Source organism: Poeciliopsis prolifica, unplaced genomic scaffold (genome assembly GCF_027474105.1).
Source record: "Poeciliopsis prolifica strain line A6 unplaced genomic scaffold, Auburn_PproV2 SCAFFOLD072, whole genome shotgun sequence".
NCBI classification, from domain to species: domain Eukaryota; kingdom Metazoa; phylum Chordata; class Actinopteri; order Cyprinodontiformes; family Poeciliidae; genus Poeciliopsis; species Poeciliopsis prolifica.
In genome coordinates, this window is record NW_026562447.1 from 197,928 (window position 1) to 218,462 (window position 20,535).

The following is a 20,535-nucleotide window of genomic DNA, read 5'->3' on the forward strand; positions in this document are numbered from 1 at the left end:
TTATCATAATACAACCACAAGATATTGTAATAAAACTTTAAGTCCATATTGCCCATCCCTAGATGCCACAAGCTGTGCTCACAGCAAAAGCGTGCAATAAACTCTTTGTATTGTTGAGCGGAGGTTAACACACACACACAGTTAGCCAAACACATCATAGAGGGAAAGAAAATCAACGTAAGCCTGTGTTTTGGTTTGCAACCAGCTTCACAGCTGCAAATAAACCCTTTTTTACTGTAATATTTGGAACTGGGATCCAAATGGATGAAGCAACAAAGCTCACAGCAACGCAGCATGCCGCCTCCAAGCTACACTCGGCCATCTTGCCTTGCTGAACAACCAGGGCTGCAGCTTCCCCTGCCGGCCGTAGCCCACCGGAGGCCCAGACAGGATCCGCTCTCCGGGTGGAAGGTCTCTCCCTCTACGGTTAGCCACTAAGAAGGGGTTCTCATTAAAGCACATGGGCTGCGAGTCCACCAGGCATTCCTCTTCCTCCTCAGGAAAAACTGTCGAGTCAACAGCTGGACTGTCAGGGACGCTGGAAGCCCCGTTGTGGGACAACTGGGATTGGTGGAGATAATCAATGAGGGGTTTGGTGGTTTTGCCCGAACCGAAGGGCTCTATAGGGGCTCCGTGATTGGCCGGCAAGGGGGCCTCCATGGGGGCAGTCAGAGTAACAGAGGCAGAGAACTGAACAGGAGCAAAAGATAAGGAGGACACAAGACTCACAGGAGGATCTCGACTCACTGATATTCAAACTCACACAAAGGAGATAAAGAGAAAACAGGAAAATGGTGTTCAGTAGCTTCCCACTCTAAGTCAGGAAGGTAAAAATAATTTATGTCTTCATAAAGGAAATAAATCAGCATAAGTTTGAAGTTTTATTGTAGAGCAGTTTTAGAGAAAACCAGTAGTTATAATAATTTTCAAATTAATACCATAACAGGACATCTGCAAGTTTTAGCAAGTCAAATTTAAGGCTTTTTAGGACCATTTTAATACTAGTTTGAATGAAATTTAAGACAGAAAAAACTACAAAATGTAGAAGATGATTGAAGGGTCCTGTTGTCTAATGTGGGTTGGGTACAAAAGTGAGCCGGTGGCAAAAGAAACAAGTGAAACATTTGCACTTGCGCAAAGAAGCTAGCTAGCTAGCAAGGGGAAAATAGCAGCTAGTTACCGACTGTCTCAAGTCACAGAATGTGACAAATATTTGCCTAACAGAAAATAATAATAATAAGAATATAATAAGAAAATAACAGAATACAAAAAAAGAACAACACTACAATCAAGATAGAATACACTGCAAAAATACAAAACTTACTAAATGTTTTTAGTCTAGTTTTTAAACCATATATCAAAAACCAAAACTTGCTTTCAAGTAACTTTTTAGCAAAATGTAGGAGCTTGTTTTGAGTCAAAAATCAATTAATATTGATTAGAAAAAAGTACTTGTTAAACTGACAGATTATTTCACTTGAGACATTTTTCCAAGTGGAATAATATGTCAGTTGAATTAACTTCAATGCCTTTTAAAATAAATATTAAGAAATGATTTAGCTAAAACATTACTTGTAAGTTATTTTTGCTCTTGGACAAAATTAAGATTTTGGGGTTTTACAGTGTAATCCTGTAAAATTTAAAACCTAATGGATTTATGGTAAATCTATGTTTTGAAAAGATTTTAAGACATTTTAAGGTCTTAATTTTAATTTAAGGCTTTTTAAGGATGCGCAGACACCCTGCTTGAACCAAAGGAAGATAAGGAGGAACGTCCATGGCTCTAAGAATAGAAATTTTACGCATTCGCCGGTTGTTCCTTTAAAGAGTCACTTGCATCACTAAAACTCCTCTGAAGCCTTGAAGATAAGTTTCTAAACTTGTAGAATGTTTTAACCGCCACATTACTACAGACTGTCAACCTCTGTTTTAAAGGAGGGTTAAGGGTGCATAACATGAAACAGCAGACACAGCTACAACTGAGACCAATCGATCTCAAATGTTTGACTATTGAAAAGCAGAGATTTGGCTCTCGGGCTGCAGTCGGCGTGAGGGTCAGAGGGATGGAATGTGAATCGTGACCTTTTGGCACCGACACAGACGTCTGTGAGCGACAGCTGGCTTTTAGAGCAGAGAAGTCACCCTGCTGGCTCGCCAACATGCCAACGCGCTGAAAGGTTCACAGCTGTGTGTCTGTTCAACGGTTCGTTAAGCTTTTAGGGGTTACATATGAAATTTCCTTAAAGAGAAACAGAACAATTAGGTGTCAACAGGAAAGGTGTACTAAGCAATTTTAGTTTCTCCTGATACAATTCAAATTGCAACATCTACCAGTAAGAGGTCAGTATCAGTGAAATTTGAGCAATTTTGTTTACAGAGACTTTGTAAGCCATTTTTGTCTAATTTATTTTAAATATTTAAAATATATTCCAGTTCCAGTGTTAAATGTTTGTACATGAAAGTTTATTGATCTTTGAGAGAATGTACTGGCACTATTATGTCTTAACATATTAGTTGAAAAGGATCTGAAAACAACAATATTATATTTTATCACAATAATGTTATAAGCAACATTTGTTACGACAGACCTACTTGTCTTCCCTTTATTTCAAAATACTTCAGATAAATAAGATAATATCCAAGATGGCAAAAACTAGAGGCTTTAATTAAAAATGTGTAAAAGCGTCTAGTTGTTTTGTTTTGTCCAACTTAAAAAAAATTAGGACCAACATCAGTAGGCTCATTCTCAGGCCTCCAGCAAAATTAAACATATTTTACTGCCAATATGTAATCTACAAGTCTTAACTAAACCCATCAAACTTTTTAAAAACTGTATTAAAACTCCAGTTTAATTAGAAGCTGATGCATTTGGTTTTATATGAATAACACTGAACCACCATGTAGGAGCGCTTCAGATCTCTCCAACAGCTGCCCAGAGTATGTAGGTTAAGTGCTGCTGCTCTCTCAGAACAGATCTATAATTAAGTCTAGTTACAACAGCAAAGAAGACATGATTTAACATCTTTAAAGAAAAACTGCTAAGAAATCATCCAATTGTTAGGAATGTTGATGTCAAACTTAAAATAAAAAGTCTATATTTTAGTGAAAATCAGGAGTTTGATAGAACCAGAGAGCAGAAGAGTAAAGCTGGAAGAGGAAACTCACAGCATGAAAGGACAGAGCCAGACGTCCACACTACCCGTCCCAAGCAGGACTTTCACAGCTCAAACCAAGACACTCGTCTGTTCCTCTCAGACGACGCCGTCCCCACCCACCGGACACGCTATGTCCAACTCAGAGCCAGATGCACGTTTAAAATATCGCAGAGAGCAGGCCAGGTGATAGTGGGCAGCTGTTCCCTTCCCCCAACTTGCCCACTCTCTGTCACGATTTATTCTGACGAAAAACATTCATGTTGTATGCCGTCAGTCCTTTATTATGGGCTTTTCTTCTTTATGTCTTTGTGGTTTAGTTAAATCACTACAAGGTTCTTCATTCAGCAATCCTGGGAGGGGTTTCGGTTCTCCTTTAAAAAGGTCCAGCACCGGATCAAACATGACAAATACCAAGAGAGCTTATTCTGAGTCTCTGACCAAGGCCACACGCAGTCAGAGAATCCCAAAAGGCAATGACCCCGTTTTCAAACACGTCAAAAAGTTAAATCCATCCTGGGTGAATTCTGTTAGTTTGAGGCAAGACCTGAAGATAAGATAAAAGAAAAACAAAAAAAGGACTCACCCTGTTCACTTTCTGGAGGCTGGTGGTGGGGAGAGCAGCCAGGGTTTTGTAGTCAAGTTTTAAAGGTCCAGTGCCAAGGTTCTGAGGAGAAATAAAACAAAACCAGTCTATACACAGGTTTCAGTCATTAAAACTGAACACTTTTTAAGACCTTTTCTAATGCCAGATTGAATAAAATTTAAAACCGACAAAAATATAAATATTGGGGGTTCCTGCTGGGATATAAGAAGCGAATCAGTGACAAAAACAAACATCGACCAGCCAACAATCAATACATTTTACCCATGAGAGACGCAAAAAAGGCAAGCTGGGTAGCTAGCAAGGGTATATTAGCAGCTGGTTACCGACTGTTTTGAGTCAGAGACCGCAATAAAGATGTCTGCGTGCGACTCAAACTTTTGCCTGACAGTAAAGTTCTGCAAGAAACAAAGAAAACTACATACATACAATTCTGCCACAACAAAAAGTTGGACATTCTTCAGTAAACTGAGTGTAAATCGATGTCTGCAGCCCCAGTTGGACTAATGTTGCGTTCAGACAGCGGGTTTGTCTGAGCAGGGTCTCACCTCCGTCTCCTCTTCTAGCAGGCGAGTTGCCTCCTCACGCTCCAAACGCATACGCTCCTTCACCATGAGAGGAAGAGGAGGAGCAGAGTGCAGAGAGGAAGACACCAGCCACACAGAGTGATACGATGAAGACAGATTGTTTAAAGAGGAGAGTGTTATAGTCGGAGGGGTGAGAGGGGGGACAGAAAGGAAGGAAGTGGGATGATTGGGTGATTATATGCCGCACCAAACACACCAGAAGGACAGGTGAGAGAAAAAAAACAGCAGGGTAGAAATCACACAGATTACAAAGTACACTATTCACGTTTCTATGGGAGCAGAAAAAGCATGCAAGGTGAAACATTGCAGGAACAAACTCTCCAACAAAACCCACAGATAGGAAGCTTCATTCATCCAGTTTCTCAGCTAAGGAAACTTATACCGATTCATCTATTTGTATCTTTCTCATCCCACTAAATGTTTCACTCACCACTTTCTCCATCTCCTCTCGCTCCCACTGCGATGTCTCTCTGACCATCTCAGACTCCTGCCAGAAAATATTACATTTCAACTTCAGTTCGAAGCTTTTCATCCAGCAAACCTCAGCAGAACAGGACATGTTTACCTAAAGTTGGCAAAATAAACAACTGTGCCGGCACATTGTGGGAGCATAAGTGTGTTCACAAACGGCGCGAGGGGAACTATAGCCAAATTCCACCTGCTGACACCAAACTGCTGCTGCAGCAGAATAGCTGCACAAAACATTTGATGTATGGGCTGACTGGAAAACAGCGGCGCTCGTCTGGGGTGATACAAAGATCTGACTCTGGTGGCTACATGGTGGACTCGTTTAGCGCATCGCACCTTCTGTATGATTTCCATTTCCTCTGGGCTCAGGTCTCGATCTATGGAGGAGATGCTCTCCATACTGTTCTTGCGTACGATGCCGGTTGCAAACGGGTTGGCGATGATCCCAGGAGATGCCTGGAATAAACAGTCACATAGATTTGTAATTGAGTATTTTGAATTGTGGCATATTTTTAATTGAATTGTTTCATATATTTTCAGGAATGCAGAAGCATGCACATCATACAATTACAAAAGGAGGACAAGAACTCGGCTAATTTCAGAACTGATGAACTCATAAAAATGGAGCTCAAAATGTGCCAGAAACAATCATTTCATTTTAAGCAAAATATTTTATTGGGAAGATGGTTTACTTGTTCAACTTTAAGACAGATTTTTATTTACTTGTCATTTAAAGTTCTTGAAGAGAAATCTTAATCTACAGAAACTGGTATCAGTAGGTCAAAATTTTCAAACATTTAAGAGCCAGAAAATATGTGCATATTTTGGTTTGGTGGTAAAATGCTTTAAATTGACAACAAAAACACTCAGTTATTCAGATGCAGCTTTTCCTTGAACAAAGTGTTTTCTGAGAGCTCACCTCAACAGCTGCGACTTTCCGCGGGTCAAAACCGTCGCACACCAGCATGACCAGAGAGTCCCCGACCGCACGAAGCACTCTGACCGCCTCTGTGTGGGTCATTCCCAGTAGGCTGTGGTTGTTCACCTCCAGGATGCGCATGCCGACCTGCAGCCGTCCATCTCTGGCTGCTGCACCGGTCGAACTCACCTTAAGACAAAACAAGCGTTATGTTTCCAAACTGGCCGATAGGACTGGGTGATGTGACTCTGCTCTGAGCTGTACGACAGAATTACAGCCAGGTATAATAATTTTCTAAAGCACGAGAACAGATATATTAGCAAAAAAAAAATGCAATTTTATCAGAAAAAATGTATTTCTTCATAAATTTAAAGAATTTACCAGAAAATTCTCAAAATTTCCTGGTAAATTTAGAGAAATTTGTCAGGAATTTAGAGGAAAAAAGCTGATTCTCAGGATCTGATGTAACCAGTTTGCTCACTTATAATGATAACTTGATGCTGATGTCTTAAAAAATGTCTTGTGTGTGCTGTGGAAACCTAATGAATGTTTATTGGAAAAAATAAAAACTTCCAAAACCAAAAATGGACATGATGAATCCGTTTTGTTACCTTGGAGATAAAGATGCCCTCATCTGTGGGGTCAAAGGGGTTTCCAGCATGACCTTTTGCTCCTCCGCGGATGCTAATCCCAAGCTTCTCACCGGGCTGCTTTTGGATCAGAACCTCCTGCATCCCTGGCGGTGAAGGATCCCTTCGCACCAACATGCGGATCTCCTGTTTGTTGGCCAGCAGGGCCCGCACGGCTTCCTGGTGCGTGGCGTGCCGCAGGTCGATGGAGTTCACCTCTAATATGCGGTCGCCGACTCGGAGGCCGCTTTGACACGCCAAACCGTGAGGAATCACCTGAAGGAGCGAGAAGCAGAGATTGAAAGCAGAACCAAAATATTTCATCAAGGTAAGATTTTAAACTTTTCCAGCACCAAACTAAAACAACACAAATTTACTAAAGAAGACTGCTTCAACTCACTATCATATGATATAATTTACTACTGATACTAATGTCATAGTATTCTATATAGGCAGGGACAAAGCAAACACAAATATAACAATTTTGAAGGTAAATGCTTAGGATAGGCTAGCTATGCAAAAGATTTTTATTACATTTTTCCATATAACCATTCTTAGATAATGATACCTTATTCTGATCATTTCTAACTATTTTGAGCTCCTTTCAGAAAGAGTCATTTTAGAGCCGCTCCCCCCGACTCAACGTTTACACTCGCATGCGAAAACGGTTGCAAACTCATATGCAATTATACAACTGTACATCTTTGAAAAGGAGAAGTAGAGCCTTCTGCACAGCCAACAAAAATGGGAGCCAGTGGTTTCTGGATGACAAGTTAACTTCACAACATTAGTCGTTTCCAGGAGCCATTGTACGGAGGATACATGCCATTTAGAAGGTTTATGAAATGGCTCTTTTTGTTTCTAAAAACACTTTGTTTTTAGAAGCAGTTAAGACACAAACTGAAGTAAAAAAAAAAAAAAACATAAAATGTGAATTTTGCACAATATGTCCCTTTTAAATAAATAAAAAGTGGCAGCACCTTTGAGATGAAGACTCCAGGTTCATTGATGCCGAATGGGTGGCTGGCATGGTCACTGCCTCCAACAATGCTCAGTCCCAGAGGGCCGCCTGACTTCACCAAGGTCACTTCCTGTTTACGTGAATGTGACAAAAGAATCAATACACTTAAAGTCTGTTTTGTACTGCACACACAACATTTCAGCAGGCTAAAAGCAAAAAGCACACTCCTCTCATCACAACAAGCCTTCATACCATGCACCATCTTCTCTGCAGCTGAACAGCATTTGGGATGAAGCGGGGAAACGAAGCATCAATAAGGTTTCTGCAGCATTTCACGAAAACATCTAGAAAAACTTGACCAACAAGATGAGAATGTGGTGTTGTCTCACCTCAATGGGATACTCGTCCTCCAGCTTCCCCATATGGTTCCCCTGAAGGCCTTCCTCATCTTGGTCTGGAGAGGCAGAGGGTTCTGGGGGCGGAGGGGAATGGGCCCGCGCCCGGTTCTGACCCGGAGAGCCCCCCGGTGCGCTCAGGTCTCGCTCCACCAGCAGTGCGATGGTGGGGGAGGTGCCGGTAAGGAGCGCTACTGCCTGGTCATGCCTGGCCTCTGTCATGTCTACACCATTGATCTGGATCGACAGTGAAACCAACCATGGAGGAGGAGTGAGCCCACCAGGATTCTCCCAGAGATCATTTACCACCAACAGGATGAAAATTTACCACAAACCGAACTGAAAATATCAAGCTGAAACTGGATTCTGCATGTTATCATTCATTACTAAAGCTTTCCAGGGAGAATACATCAAATATTAGCCGAATAAAGACAAAATGACACCGTAAAAGAGAGTCATAAAATTACGAGAAGTTACTTTAATGAGAAAATCTATGAATGAGTTATCAAGATCAGATATAATCAGCTGGGCAAAAATGTGGTTCTTTCTTTGAAACTCATTTGCAGAATCATTTCAAAGTCCTGCTCCAATGCTGAAGTATTTTCTTATTTACAAAGTTTTATGTAAGAGTTCTCATAAATGAATGACCTGCTCCTGAGAAGCAACCCAACAGCAAGATGCTGCCACCACCGTGCTTCACAGTAGGGATAATGTGTTTGTGGTGATGTGATGTTTAAACAATTTGTGTTTTATTTTAGGGGGGATGTTTGTTTGATTGAAAGAAATGTATGTTATCGCTTTGTTCTGTTTTTATGTTTTACTTAAAATGCAGAATAATGAGTACAGAAAGACATATATAGACAGAAAAGAGAGCAGTCTCAAATAGGTTTATGCTTATGTCCTTTTCAAAGTTATTTATATATTATGGAATTTGAATTAGAAATGTGTTTAAAATAAATAAGCAAGTTATTTTGCAGAAACAGGTCTTTACTTCAACATTAAGAGTTTTTCTTGTTTGTTTGTTTCCGAAAAAGTCACGTAATATTTCTCATGATTGATTTGTAAAAGTAATAAGGTAAACCATCAAAAAATGTGAATCATCTTTAAAGATACTGCATGTGTTTTACAGCCTGGTGTTACAAACCGCACACTGCTCCATCCTGACCAGCAGAGGTCAGCACTGACCCGACAGTAACAGCTCTTACCGCAGGGCTGAAATGCTCTGCTGCTGCGGTGATGTGACACCTATCTACCTCAGCAGCAGAGCAACACCGCCTGACACCACACCCACCACCAAGCAGGCAAGGAGGCTCGCTCAGAGTTAGTGAGCATGCAAAGGGGCGGAATGTGATTACAGATGAGACAAAATCGGAGGAGGAAGAGGGGAGAAACCGCCAGAGAAAGCAAAACACATCCAAGGCAGCAGGACTTGAAAGAAAAACCTCTGAAAAGAGCATCATTGCATTCATTGGCAGTAGAAACACAAATGTTTCTACTGACTGTAGGAAACAAATGTTCAAAGAAAAGTCATGCAGAACACCCTGAGCTGTGTAAACCATCGATGTGATGATTTACACTTCTTCCCAAGAAGCTGCTCTGAAACTTTGGGCTTTTATAATTGTTATAAAATATTCAGATTACCAACTGTGGCCAAAAGATTTGGACTTTAATGTGACAAGCTCAGTCCTGAAAATGGTTATCAGAGAAAATCTCAAATCTGAGCATAAATGAAAACAATAATTTAATAAATTTGTAACTTTTGCTTCAGAAATTTAGAAGCCGAACTGACCGTCATGTTCACTATAAATCAGGAGGGAGCGCAATTTTTAGGCAAGAGTGGACAGAGGGAATTTTAATCACTTGCAACAGAGGTGTGGGATACTGCTTTTTCTGGTATACAATCAATACTAAGTAAATACAAGGCCAGTGTTGCCAATACTAATATTTTTTTATGCAAGTTTGATATATCATTAAATTTTAGGTGTCTACCAACTACTTTTGTAACATGTTAACTGGTGAAAATAGAAAACTGTTTGTGTATTTTCCTGAAATAAAGTGAAATAATTATAAATTGTGCAAATCAGAACACAATCTTTTGTGAAGTAGAGCTGAGAAATTACACTAAACTATTACCACGGTAATATTAACACCAACTTGGTATCATTAATATTGAACGGCTTGTCCACCTACAGCTAGCAAATAAAATAAAATACCTGCAATCAGAGCCAAGAGCTCTCTGTCAATAAATAAAAGGTTTTTGGCATGAATGCTAAATCATAAGTGAGGTTTTCAGGAAACAACATGATGGCTGTGCATTTCTGTAAAGATTCTCTGTTTTTATCCATTTAAGCTTTCCACCTCCATGATAGAATATGCTACATTTGAAACATTGGAAATCTCAGAGTAAAGGCAAGGATCTACTTTCTCTTGGAAATAAACTCACTATCCTGACCAATCACTAGAGTAACATTTCGTCTATGCTTTAGAATAACAGAATGCTGTTACACAGTGTGTCATCCCCCCTGCTATTATATATAAATCTTAGTTTAATATTCCTGTAAAGAAAAGGTTCCAAGATCAGTTTTTGCAGTTTAAGGTTTTGTCATAAAACATAGATGTTGGACTAAATATTGTACTTTTGTGATACAAAATAAACAACGTGTTTTATGGTAAAGCGATGTTACTCACAGAGATCACCCTGTCGCCGACTCGCAGCGTGCTGTCTCTGTGTGCCGCTCCGCCCTCAGCAATCCTGGAAATGTAGATTCCCTGAAAACCAGACAGACGGTGACAAATTTTAAATCTTCTCTTTTTGTCACTTCTGCTCAAATTTGTTTCAGGAGCCTTAGATAAGATGAACTAGAAGATATTTTTATACTATGGATCAACGTTATCGGACTACTTTTTAGGCTCCTGTTCTTCCAACCCAGACATGAAATTTCACCAGACCATACTTATCTAGCAATCCAGAACAAGTACACCTAGTTTATATACTTTAGATCGACATTAGATTATATTTCTCTTTCCTTTGGTTTATTATTTTGTTTGGATTTCCTTGCTTTGTATTGCCTTGTTGCTGAAAATGTGCTATGCAAATAAAATTACCTTTACCTTTTTGAACTGTTTTGAAACTATCCACTAGTCATGTTCTGTGAGTTTCTGAGCTTCAATGATAAAATTGGATAACTTTGGAAGTAAAATGTTTGGTGCAAAAGGCTAAAATGTTGAGATAACTTTGTTACCTTACTGTCTGGTTGATAGAAATAGGAATGTGTGAGACAACAGTCAACCCAGAATCAATTCCAGACAAAAATCTGAAATTGAAATAGTTTTTATAAAATCCAATCCTGACTTGACAAAAAACCTAGTATTTTTCACTCTAATAAAAGTAAAACATTCCTTCATCATGTCTTCAGATATCATCGTTTAGAGCTACTAGCCAAAGCAAACACAGCGATCAACCAGCCATAAAATGCGCAAAGGTTCTCATTAAGAAACAAAACTTTGAAAAACACCCAACACTTACAGTCCAACCTGCCTAAAATTGCCCGGCCTTTCCTTTTTTCTTTCTGTGCTTCATGAGCTGCAGAGCTGCGCGGGTCCAAGTCTCGACCTCACCACGTCTAATTACAGTGAACCGCTCGAGTTTCAGTGCTGGCTATTCATATCTCTGTAACCGCGGTGATGACTGTAGACGCTGTGGCGGGAATAGGCACAGAGAAGATGGATATCGCTCACTGTGACAGTTCCTGCTGGAGCGGCTTTCCAACTTCCCAAACGATTCTCGCTCTTTAGTTATGGAACGACTGGTTGTGTCTGCAGCTTTTTACCTCAGTATAGTTTCTGACCTGGAAGTAAACCAACTGAGGTTTTCCAACCAAACTGTGTAAATTTTCCTCTTTATTTGCCACTTATGGTCTTGATAAACAATAATTGTTCAGTGTTCACAGTGAATTTTAAAACTATTGTTTTAGAATTAATTAATCAGATTGAAAACGAAACATTCTGCAGATATTTTCTTAAACTACTTAAGCTTATTTTACACAACAGTAAAAATATGTACAAAAAGCAACAATATAGCAGCTAAATAAATATTGAAATAAGTCCTTTCTGCTTGACTTAACATCAATAGGTTGTAGAACTGACCTGTTAATTATTTTTTTTCAATTATCAATTAATATTAGGACAGCAAATTGTACTAAATGGGAGAATTTTATATAATTTAAACCAGGTGAACCTGAAACTATGTCACTTGAGGATATTGACAAAAAAAAAAGTTTATTTCAACTAAAAAAAAAAAAAACGTGTTTTAGTATAGTAGTATAGTTTTAGCTTAAATATTGCTGTTGTTTTTCAGAAAATGACATATTCTAGAGTTTTGTATACACCAATTAACAATTAATCAATGACTAAATTGGTTGACAAGTCTCTCAACAATTGATTAATCTGATTAATTGTTCCAGCCCTGCTGTGTTTCGGTGCTTCTTACAGTATCTCCTGTGCGGTATGGTGTGGAGCCTTTTCCCCCGGCGATGCTGAACCCAAGGCCTTTGTCGTTCCGGATCAGGCAGGTGGAAAACCTCTGCCGGGGTCCGCTAGGACTGCTCTCCAGATTGAAGGTGAGGCCGCTGCTCCGCCTCTCCCGTGGGAAGTAGTCGTCCTCGGGCCTCAGCGGCGTGGTGGTGATGGCGTTCTCGGGCTCCACCATGCGCTCGCGTAGTATCGTCATGGAAACCGTTGCCCCGGAGCTGCGGAGAGCCTCAACTGCAGTGTGATGCTCTGCTTCATGGAGGTCTACTCCGTTTACCTGAGAAACAGGTACAACCTTTGAAATGCCTGAACAGAAACGTTTTTAATCTATTCGTGCCAAACTCATTTTTACCTCAAGAAGCTTATCTCCCACTTTCACTCCTGCTCTTGCTGCAGGACCTTCCTCTGATACTCTGGAGATGAAGATTCCCTTAAAGAAAACAGTCGAAGAGAGTATTTAATATCTACAGTTTGCATTTTACCTCTATTATCCCAATCTTGTGGGTTTATTACCTCGTCGTCTCCCTTGTAAGGCGTAGATCCTTTCCCCCCAGCAATGCTGATACCAAGCCCACCAGACTGTCGAACGATAGTCAGCGAGTGCTGCAAGTTGATCAGAAAGAAGTCAGAAATAGTAGGAATGCATCTCACAGAAAACAAGTTTCTTTTTGTACAGGTAAAAGTGATGAGGAGTTTCTAAAAAATGTTATTCCAGTTTAAACACTGAATTCCCTCCTCAGTTTACCAGCAGGTAGTGTCAGTCATGGATGTAGCTTAAAGATTCCATAAAAAATGAACTCAAGTTTGCCAGAAGACCTATTCTAGTTATAATGCAAAGGTAGATTATTTTATTTAAGTATCTTTTGAACTTTGAGGCTTCCCTTTAATAAAAAAATGTGCGTTAGATGCACACGTGTACTCAGTGGTTGGTTAGAAAAGGCAGATGACACACAGGGTGTGTGTTCTCCAAGTAGATCATGCAGAAATGCAAACTGAATTGAAACGAAGTCAATAAAGAAACACCAAGTAACAGCAAGAAGAGTGAAGAGTCCTGCATGTGGAAACTGCTTTTGATTATTTTTTTCCCACAGTTTAACCTCAGTGAAATATGGTTTGTTTTTCCAGATATACATGACTGAAGAATGAACAAGCGTTTTAGTAAAATCCTCATCACAATCCGCAGGGTACCTGCAGTTTTCAGAAAGTCATATTTAAGACTTTTTTAAGCCTGAAATATAGAGGACAACTGGCGGATCGTATTAGTTCATAGTGAGCCAGTGGAAAAAAGAAACATTGTCCAGCTAACTGGGGAATTATCCATGATAAGACGCAAAAAAAGCTTGCTAGCTAGAAAGAGTAACAGTATATTAGCAGCTATTTACCAACCGCCGCGTGTCACAGAATGCAACAAAATATCTGTGCTTGACTCTAACTTTTACCTGACAGAAAAGTTCCGCAAGAAAAAAAAAGCCTAGATACAAGACTGAACAGCCCTGCCACAACAAAATTTAAGACTTTAGCATATTTAAGGTTAACTTACCATTTTTTGAATAAATTTAATTTTTTTTAAGGATGTGCAAACACTGCTATAGAATACCTGACTTGCCTTTCCATTGTGTATGAAGATACTTATGGCAAATACTGGTTCACCAACACCTTCACATCTCATACTGGGACATTCTCTAGCTAAGATAGTCAGGGAGTAAAACATTTTTTTGAAAATGTAAAATAAATAAATAAATAAATAAAAGCATCCTATTAAAAATTATCTAAACTATGCAGGTGCTCTGTCTATGCTGATGAAGATTCGGTCACTCTGATAAGCCAAATGGGCAGAGGAGTTTGACTTATCTGATTGATTTGGCCAATATTACTATGACTATTGGGAGAATTCCTATACTGTGTGGAGAACAATAAAATTTTAGTCAAAGATGGGCTGTAAAAATGGAAAATAAAGTAGCTCAATTCGCCACAACAATCCATAATGGATTGCATTCTGTAAGTTTTACAGCCTTCATTGCTATACAGCTATTTACATGCCATCAGGACACATCACAAATAACATGCATTCATCATATACATGACAGGACTTTGTGTTTCACAAAATGTGCTTTATATTTTTAGGTTATCTTAAGATGCACTAAGTGTTCTTCTTCTGCAATCTTTACACAAGCAGCTTAATATTTTAGTTTTAGTCATGCAAGGAGAGTAGATGAATACTATAGAAAAGAAGACGGTGGAGCAAACATGCTCTTTCTCACATCTAATACAACACCCAATCTGATATTTAAACAGCTATACTTAAAGTGATGCTCAGAGATTCATCCATGCAAAGCAATTCTTCGGGTTAACCTGAAGATGTTTTTCTATAAAAATAACATTCTGCTACAAATAATCTACATAAATGGAACAACATGGAGCAAAGCAGCAGAGGGAGAGCAGTGTGCCAGAACCTGATGCTTGACAGATTTACACAATGAAAGAAAGAAATGGAAGCATTGGCAACATCTTAGATGACAGAACAACATTTAGTATGAAAAGAAACATTTAACAGCACAGGCCCTGACCTGCCCAACATTTAGTTCTCTGGATTTACAGTTTGGCTGTAAATCTCTGCCAAAACTTTTCAGGAAAATGCATGGTGAGAAATACATGCGTAAAATATAATTATATACCATCACAAAATAGCCTTGGTAACTTTGTATTAACAACCTGCTTCATGAGACAGATAAAGAGTTCATAACTGAAGTTACGCTATTAAGCACAAATGGTTAGGCCTGAAATAGTTGGATAAATAGTGATTAATTATAGAAATAGTTACTTAATTCAGCAATTGAGTCATTGCTAACTTAATATAGAGAGTCTAAAAAACATTTGAAGAAAACAACACACGGTTAAAATTGTACAAAAAAATACAAATTTAAGCATTTAGAATAAAAATTTTAAAAAAACAGTTCGACTGTAAATATGTTTTATTCAACAATGGCATGGTTTTAGCTTCACCCAATTCAATTTCTATAAAAAACAAAAAATAAAAATCTATTAAGCACTTCTTGCTACTTGGTTATTACTTAATCCAAGCAGAAAGGGCTAAACTTTTCATAAGTTAATGTTCAAAGTATTTTTTTTCATTAGAGATGCATGCTTTGCTACAAACTATCAATTGTATATTAAAAGAACATTATTTGATTGCTTATTAGGATTTTTTATATGCATTTTTCATATTGCATAACATAAGCTTAAGTGGTTAAATGAGAAATCTGCAAAATATGATTTTTTGACCAATCACCAGAAGAGTTGACAGAAAAAAAATCACTTACTTGTTGCATTAATAATTATAATGTTTTCTTAACAGGTGCCAAAGTGGATGCCTTTCATCTTAACCATAAATATTTATCAGTGATGTTCCAGTCCTGATTTTGGGTTCTGCCACACAGACACTCCAGTAACGGATCTGTTAGTTTTCTTTGTGATTTGTGTGACTGTTTTCTCCACTTCCTAAACCTGTGTTAGCCTGGGTGGGTGATGCACAGATAGGCACACTGGATGGGAAAGAGTAGGTACAGACCTCTTCCTCCTCAATTCGAGCAGGTTCAATCAGCAGATTATTGACTTGATCAAATGACACCCCCTGTTAGGACAGGAACCAGCGAGAAGCATGCGGATTAGTCAGGCCAAAATTAAAATATCCACTCATTCCCACACCCACACGGTACACGCTCTCCCATTAACGTCACATCACTTTCTGCCGGCCTTGAAGCAGAAGTGAGCCCTCATTTGCTCCCCAGCCACCAAAAGCAAATACAGGCAGAGGTGGAAAGACAAGACCAAGGAGCTGAGCCAGAGTGCAAAACAAAACACAAACAACCAGTGTGAAGCGAGAGCAAAAACAAGAAAGCAAAAGCTCCTGAACCAGAAGAAGAACCTACTAACTCTAACAAAGAATTGCCAGAAAGCTTCATCTTATCTACAAGGTTTAGATTTAAAAGAGGGACACAATATATTTGATCTTTAATTAATGAAGTGCTAAAAACTGTATTTGCTGCTTTAGTTGCCACTATTTCATTTTTAGATCTGGCTGTCAAACACATGATGAACAACTGAAAGTTAAAACCAGGAAAGTGGATATAATAGACACTGACAGTATAGTTAGACTGAAACCAGAAGTTTTCATACATAAAATATACATATGTTTTTTTCTCCTTGTCTGAAGTTAAATCAGACCAAACATCTCGTTTTAGGTCAGTTAGAATTACCAAAATTGTTTCTATTTACTGAATGCCACAAGCATGAGAGGAATAATGTCAGATATTTGTAAATGTCTCCAAAATCATTTCTTTAAACAATAAGGAAAAGCCCAGATGATGGTGTCAGACACTTTTGAATTTATTGGCGGAACATCTGTGGATTTATTTAAAGGCCACACCTTGCTTCACTGTTTGAGATAATGGGAAAGTTAAAAGAAATCTGCTGAAATATTAGGAAGTCTTGTGAAAACAGACAGTTTTGTTATCCAAAGTGAAACGTGTTCTGTGCACACATGGGCTTCAAGGCCACTGAGCGAAGAAGCCTTAACTTCAAAAGAAACATGAAAAGCCAGATTGTAGTTCGCAAATACATACAGGGACAAAAATCTTAATTTTTGGAGAAATGGAACTTAAGGTGAACTGTCTGGACATAACAACCAGTATTAAATTTGGAGAAAAAATTGGGATACTTGTATCACCCTGACTGTGAAATATAGAGGTAGCACCATCATGTTGTGGGGTTGTTTTGCTGCAGGAAGAATTGGTACACTTCATAAAATAGATAGATAGCATAATGTGATGTTGGAAGCAAGATTTAAGGGCATCAATCAGAAAGTTAAAGTTTGTACGCAAAACTTGGTCAATATTCAGCTAATGTCGGAAAGTGCAATTGCAGCATTTCCATCAAATAAGAAAAGCAATTAAAGAACATATGTGAATAAGTTTGTAGACTAAATATTCCTCCTAACACTTCCTGTAGTCTTCTTTGTCTTTTCCACCAGTAGTAACTTCTGGTTGTTGATCATGTGAATCATGTGATGTGAAAAAAGCGTTTTTATTGACGTTATGCAAAATGTACTGATTTTGATACAACCTAAAAACCAGGCTCAAATTTTTAATGAAAAAACTTTACTTTTTCAAAATTGGTGTACTTCCATTGAGCTAAGTTTTTTTTTTTGCACTTCCAATTTGTGAAAGTAAATGATCAATGAAAACGCAGCTAGTTTGAGGTTTAATAAATTACCCATAGGTAATTTACTAAATTATTTTACGCATTAGGAATTCGGCATCAATCTGTCCCATGATTTACAATTTATGATGTCTAAGATAATTAGGAAACCAGGCTCGTTGGATCTCACATTCCAGCTCTGCCAGTAGATGTTCTGGCTGGTCCGAGTTCAGCCACACAAACAGAACCACACTCATTAAAAACACACTGAACAGATTTGGTGAGATGATTGCCGTGTTAAACAAGATTTCATCATAAATCAATACAAGTCATCAAGTCTCCCCAAATGCTACAAAGTTTAATAACAATAAGCAAAACCTGATCAGACTTCTGTAGCATAATTTTTAAGCATTGGGGTGAAATGTTACAAAAGCAGCGTGTGAAAATCAGCAGATGATTTGTAATGGTGAGAAGTTTAGTCTTTATCTGAGTCAGTGCTCTGCAGCAAAAGCTGATTTTATTCACAGAAATAAAGTTAATATGCATCTTATTTCTCAGGTGAGGTTACTTTTAATCTCTAATGTGTGTGAGGTGCGGTTCAAGTCTGAACAGAGTGACTTAGTGGCTGACTAAATGTGCTGAATCCTACCAGAGCCTGAATCGGTTTTACCTTTACTTGGCTGGAGTTGCCCTGATGCCGGAGGTCGTCCAGCTCTTCTATTCTGTGATGGAGCTGAGGGGTGCCTACAATCTGATCTTCCTCTTCCTCCTCTTCGTCCGGCTCGCCCTCAGCAGCTCGTGTTGGCGAATTGAGCCCATCGGGACTGAAGCCCTGCAGCAGTGCGGCCACAGCCTCGGGTTTGGGCAGCTTGTTGATTTTGAAGTGCTTCTTGTAATGCGGCGTGTCCTTTCTGATCAGCCGCTGCTTCTCCGGGGGGATCGTCGGCCTGTCGTCGTCTTCGTCGCTCCTCTCGCCGTTCTCTATGTCGTCTTCGTCGTCCTCAACTCCGCCCCGGATTATCGGTTCTTCTGCAAAGTGCACAGTTGGCTGTAGAAAGACGGAGATTAGAGTGTTTTTTACAAACTTAAAATTTGCAGACAGTCACTGATCCCATCTAACAGGAGTGTATGCCACAAAAAGTTGCAGCTAAAGAAGACATTCAAAATGTGCTGTCTCCAAGTTTGTTCATGGAAAGTGGAAAGAAAAAAAAGGTGCACCCACATAAGGGATAGCTTCAGCAATGAGAGAATTTTGATGTTGAGGAGTTTGGGGGACATTTACAAAGTCATTATTTTAGCAAAGTATGTTCTACAAAATTCCTTGCAGATATTTCTAAAGTAGCACCACAAAATCAGCTGCTTTTATTGAAACATCAAAAATTTTAATGAAACAATTCTTACCTCAATGTACTCCACCTCCGTCTCATCCAGGTCTTCCTCCTCATGGGGGGACTGGTGGTTCACCAGCTGTGAGGAAGCCACCAGGTTGTGTCTCTCCTCATGGGACGTGGCCGACAGCGTGCTGTTGGACATCTGGGAGTCATGGCTCTGATTTGAAACGTCACTCAGTCGTTTCACCTGAAAGCAGTGAAATCGTTGATGAATTGTTGATAAAAATAGCTGAAATCTCAAAGTTTTATAGGATTTTTACTGCACAACATTTTTACACAAAGTATTTTTATTACCTGTGGGTCAAGTGACTCATCTTCTCCATCAAGTCTGGTTGTGTAAGGCTCATTCCTCCTGTCCTCTATCCCCTTCTTCATCACCTTCAGCTCACTGGGATGAGGGGTGGCTCTGCGCTGGAGGCCCTGAGGAAAAGAGAAGCAAATCCTTCTCTAGACAAACATTCCCATTTGTAACACGCTTCATCTGAACACCAGTCACATAAAGATGTGTGATTTGTATCACTAAAGTAACTGCATCTAACCATATTTTCAAATTTATGGATACTGAACAAACAGTGGAGAAGTTTTGGGGGCTTTAAACATTACTGACTGAAATTTAACATTTTTATGGTAAGAAATTTAGCACAATAAATGATAAAAGCCGATGCATACTTTGTCACACAATTCTAGGACACAATTTTAAAATTACTTTGTCCAATAAACTGGAGATTTTATCCTTAGTTGTAGATTATTAAATACTGACAGTTAAATATTCACCTAATCCTGTATGTGGAAAAATATTTTGAACATTAATAATTATAGTTTCCAAAGAGAAATTGGGACTTAAAATTAGTATAGGTAGTGTAGACTTTCAAGAGAACATAAGAGTTAAGACACAAAATCTTTTATTTATTTCTTTTCCAACCAAAATGATCAGCGTTGATGATGGAGGATAGGAGTAGGAATAAGAATTCCTAAGAATTCAAAGAATTCAAAGATGGCGGCGTAGCAATTTTTCCACCTTGCGCTCTGCTGCAGCTTCATCATCTTCCTCTTCCTCAGCTTTAGTCTCCTCCTGGAACTGAATGACGGATACTCTGTTCAGGTTGCTATCTGTCCAGCTGTCGTCCACGCTGTTCTGGAGCAGGTTCTCTGTGGGATACCGAGCGCACTTACTCAACTTATACCACCCAAATCTGCCTTCCAATCAAACTTAAGAGGTCAACACTGAATAATCAAAGTTTATTAGTGGAACATAAAGCATTATTTGAGTCACTTTATCATAGAAATACGAGATCATAAGGCTCACCGAGGCTTGGTGATGGCTGCTGGGGGAGTAAATAGCAGGTCAACACTTTCTCTCCTGTCCGCTCGTCATCTTCGGTCTGGAACTTGAGCATTGGTTGCGACTGGTTCTCTGTGAGCCACATGGCCTTCAGGTTGAGGTTTGTCAAGGCGAAAGGCAAGTTTTGTAATCTGGATAAAAGTAGAGATGTAATAAGATCAACCAGAACAGTTTCCTCCAGAATAAGAACCAAGAAGGCCAAAACCCTAATGTCAGAGACAACTTAAGATCTGTGTCTCAAGTGTAAACACCAAGATTACAAAGAATTTAATTCATAGAGGTCAAACTGAAATACATAAACTGCAAAAAAACAAAAAAAAACAAAAACTGTCTAATCATTCTTTCGGCAGACTATTGGTTG

At 39.0% G+C, this 20,535-nt stretch overlaps 1 protein-coding gene across 21 annotated transcripts in view; it reads right to left on the bottom strand.

The window, feature by feature from the left end:
- scrib (scribble planar cell polarity protein) overlaps positions 1 to 20,535 on the bottom strand; it is a 69,724-nt gene that overhangs the window by 16,604 nt on the left and 32,585 nt on the right. For 14 of the 21 annotated variants that reach the window (XM_055020870.1, XM_055020866.1, XM_055020880.1 and 11 more), the window contains exons 11-29: positions 20,139 to 20,305; positions 19,851 to 19,981; positions 19,127 to 19,252; positions 18,843 to 19,019; positions 18,112 to 18,489; positions 15,814 to 15,876; positions 12,759 to 12,848; positions 12,598 to 12,675; positions 12,205 to 12,522; positions 10,404 to 10,484; positions 7,710 to 7,952; positions 7,340 to 7,450; positions 6,342 to 6,635; positions 5,731 to 5,919; positions 5,148 to 5,267; positions 4,774 to 4,830; positions 4,305 to 4,361; positions 3,739 to 3,819; positions 328 to 690 (exon numbers count right to left, since the gene is read on the bottom strand). In XM_055020870.1, the coding sequence (XP_054876845.1) occupies positions 328 to 690; positions 3,739 to 3,819; positions 4,305 to 4,361; positions 4,774 to 4,830; positions 5,148 to 5,267; positions 5,731 to 5,919; positions 6,342 to 6,635; positions 7,340 to 7,450; positions 7,710 to 7,952; positions 10,404 to 10,484; positions 12,205 to 12,522; positions 12,598 to 12,675; positions 12,759 to 12,848; positions 15,814 to 15,876; positions 18,112 to 18,489; positions 18,843 to 19,019; positions 19,127 to 19,252; positions 19,851 to 19,981; positions 20,139 to 20,305 (3,124 nt within the window). The remainder of the gene's footprint in view (positions 1 to 327; positions 691 to 3,738; positions 3,820 to 4,304; positions 4,362 to 4,773; positions 4,831 to 5,147; positions 5,268 to 5,730; positions 5,920 to 6,341; positions 6,636 to 7,339; positions 7,451 to 7,709; positions 7,953 to 10,403; positions 10,485 to 12,204; positions 12,523 to 12,597; positions 12,676 to 12,758; positions 12,849 to 15,813; positions 15,877 to 18,111; positions 18,490 to 18,842; positions 19,020 to 19,126; positions 19,253 to 19,850; positions 19,982 to 20,138; positions 20,306 to 20,535) is intronic. The other 7 variants (XM_055020885.1, XM_055020883.1, XM_055020882.1 and 4 more) reach the window with 4 other exon arrangements.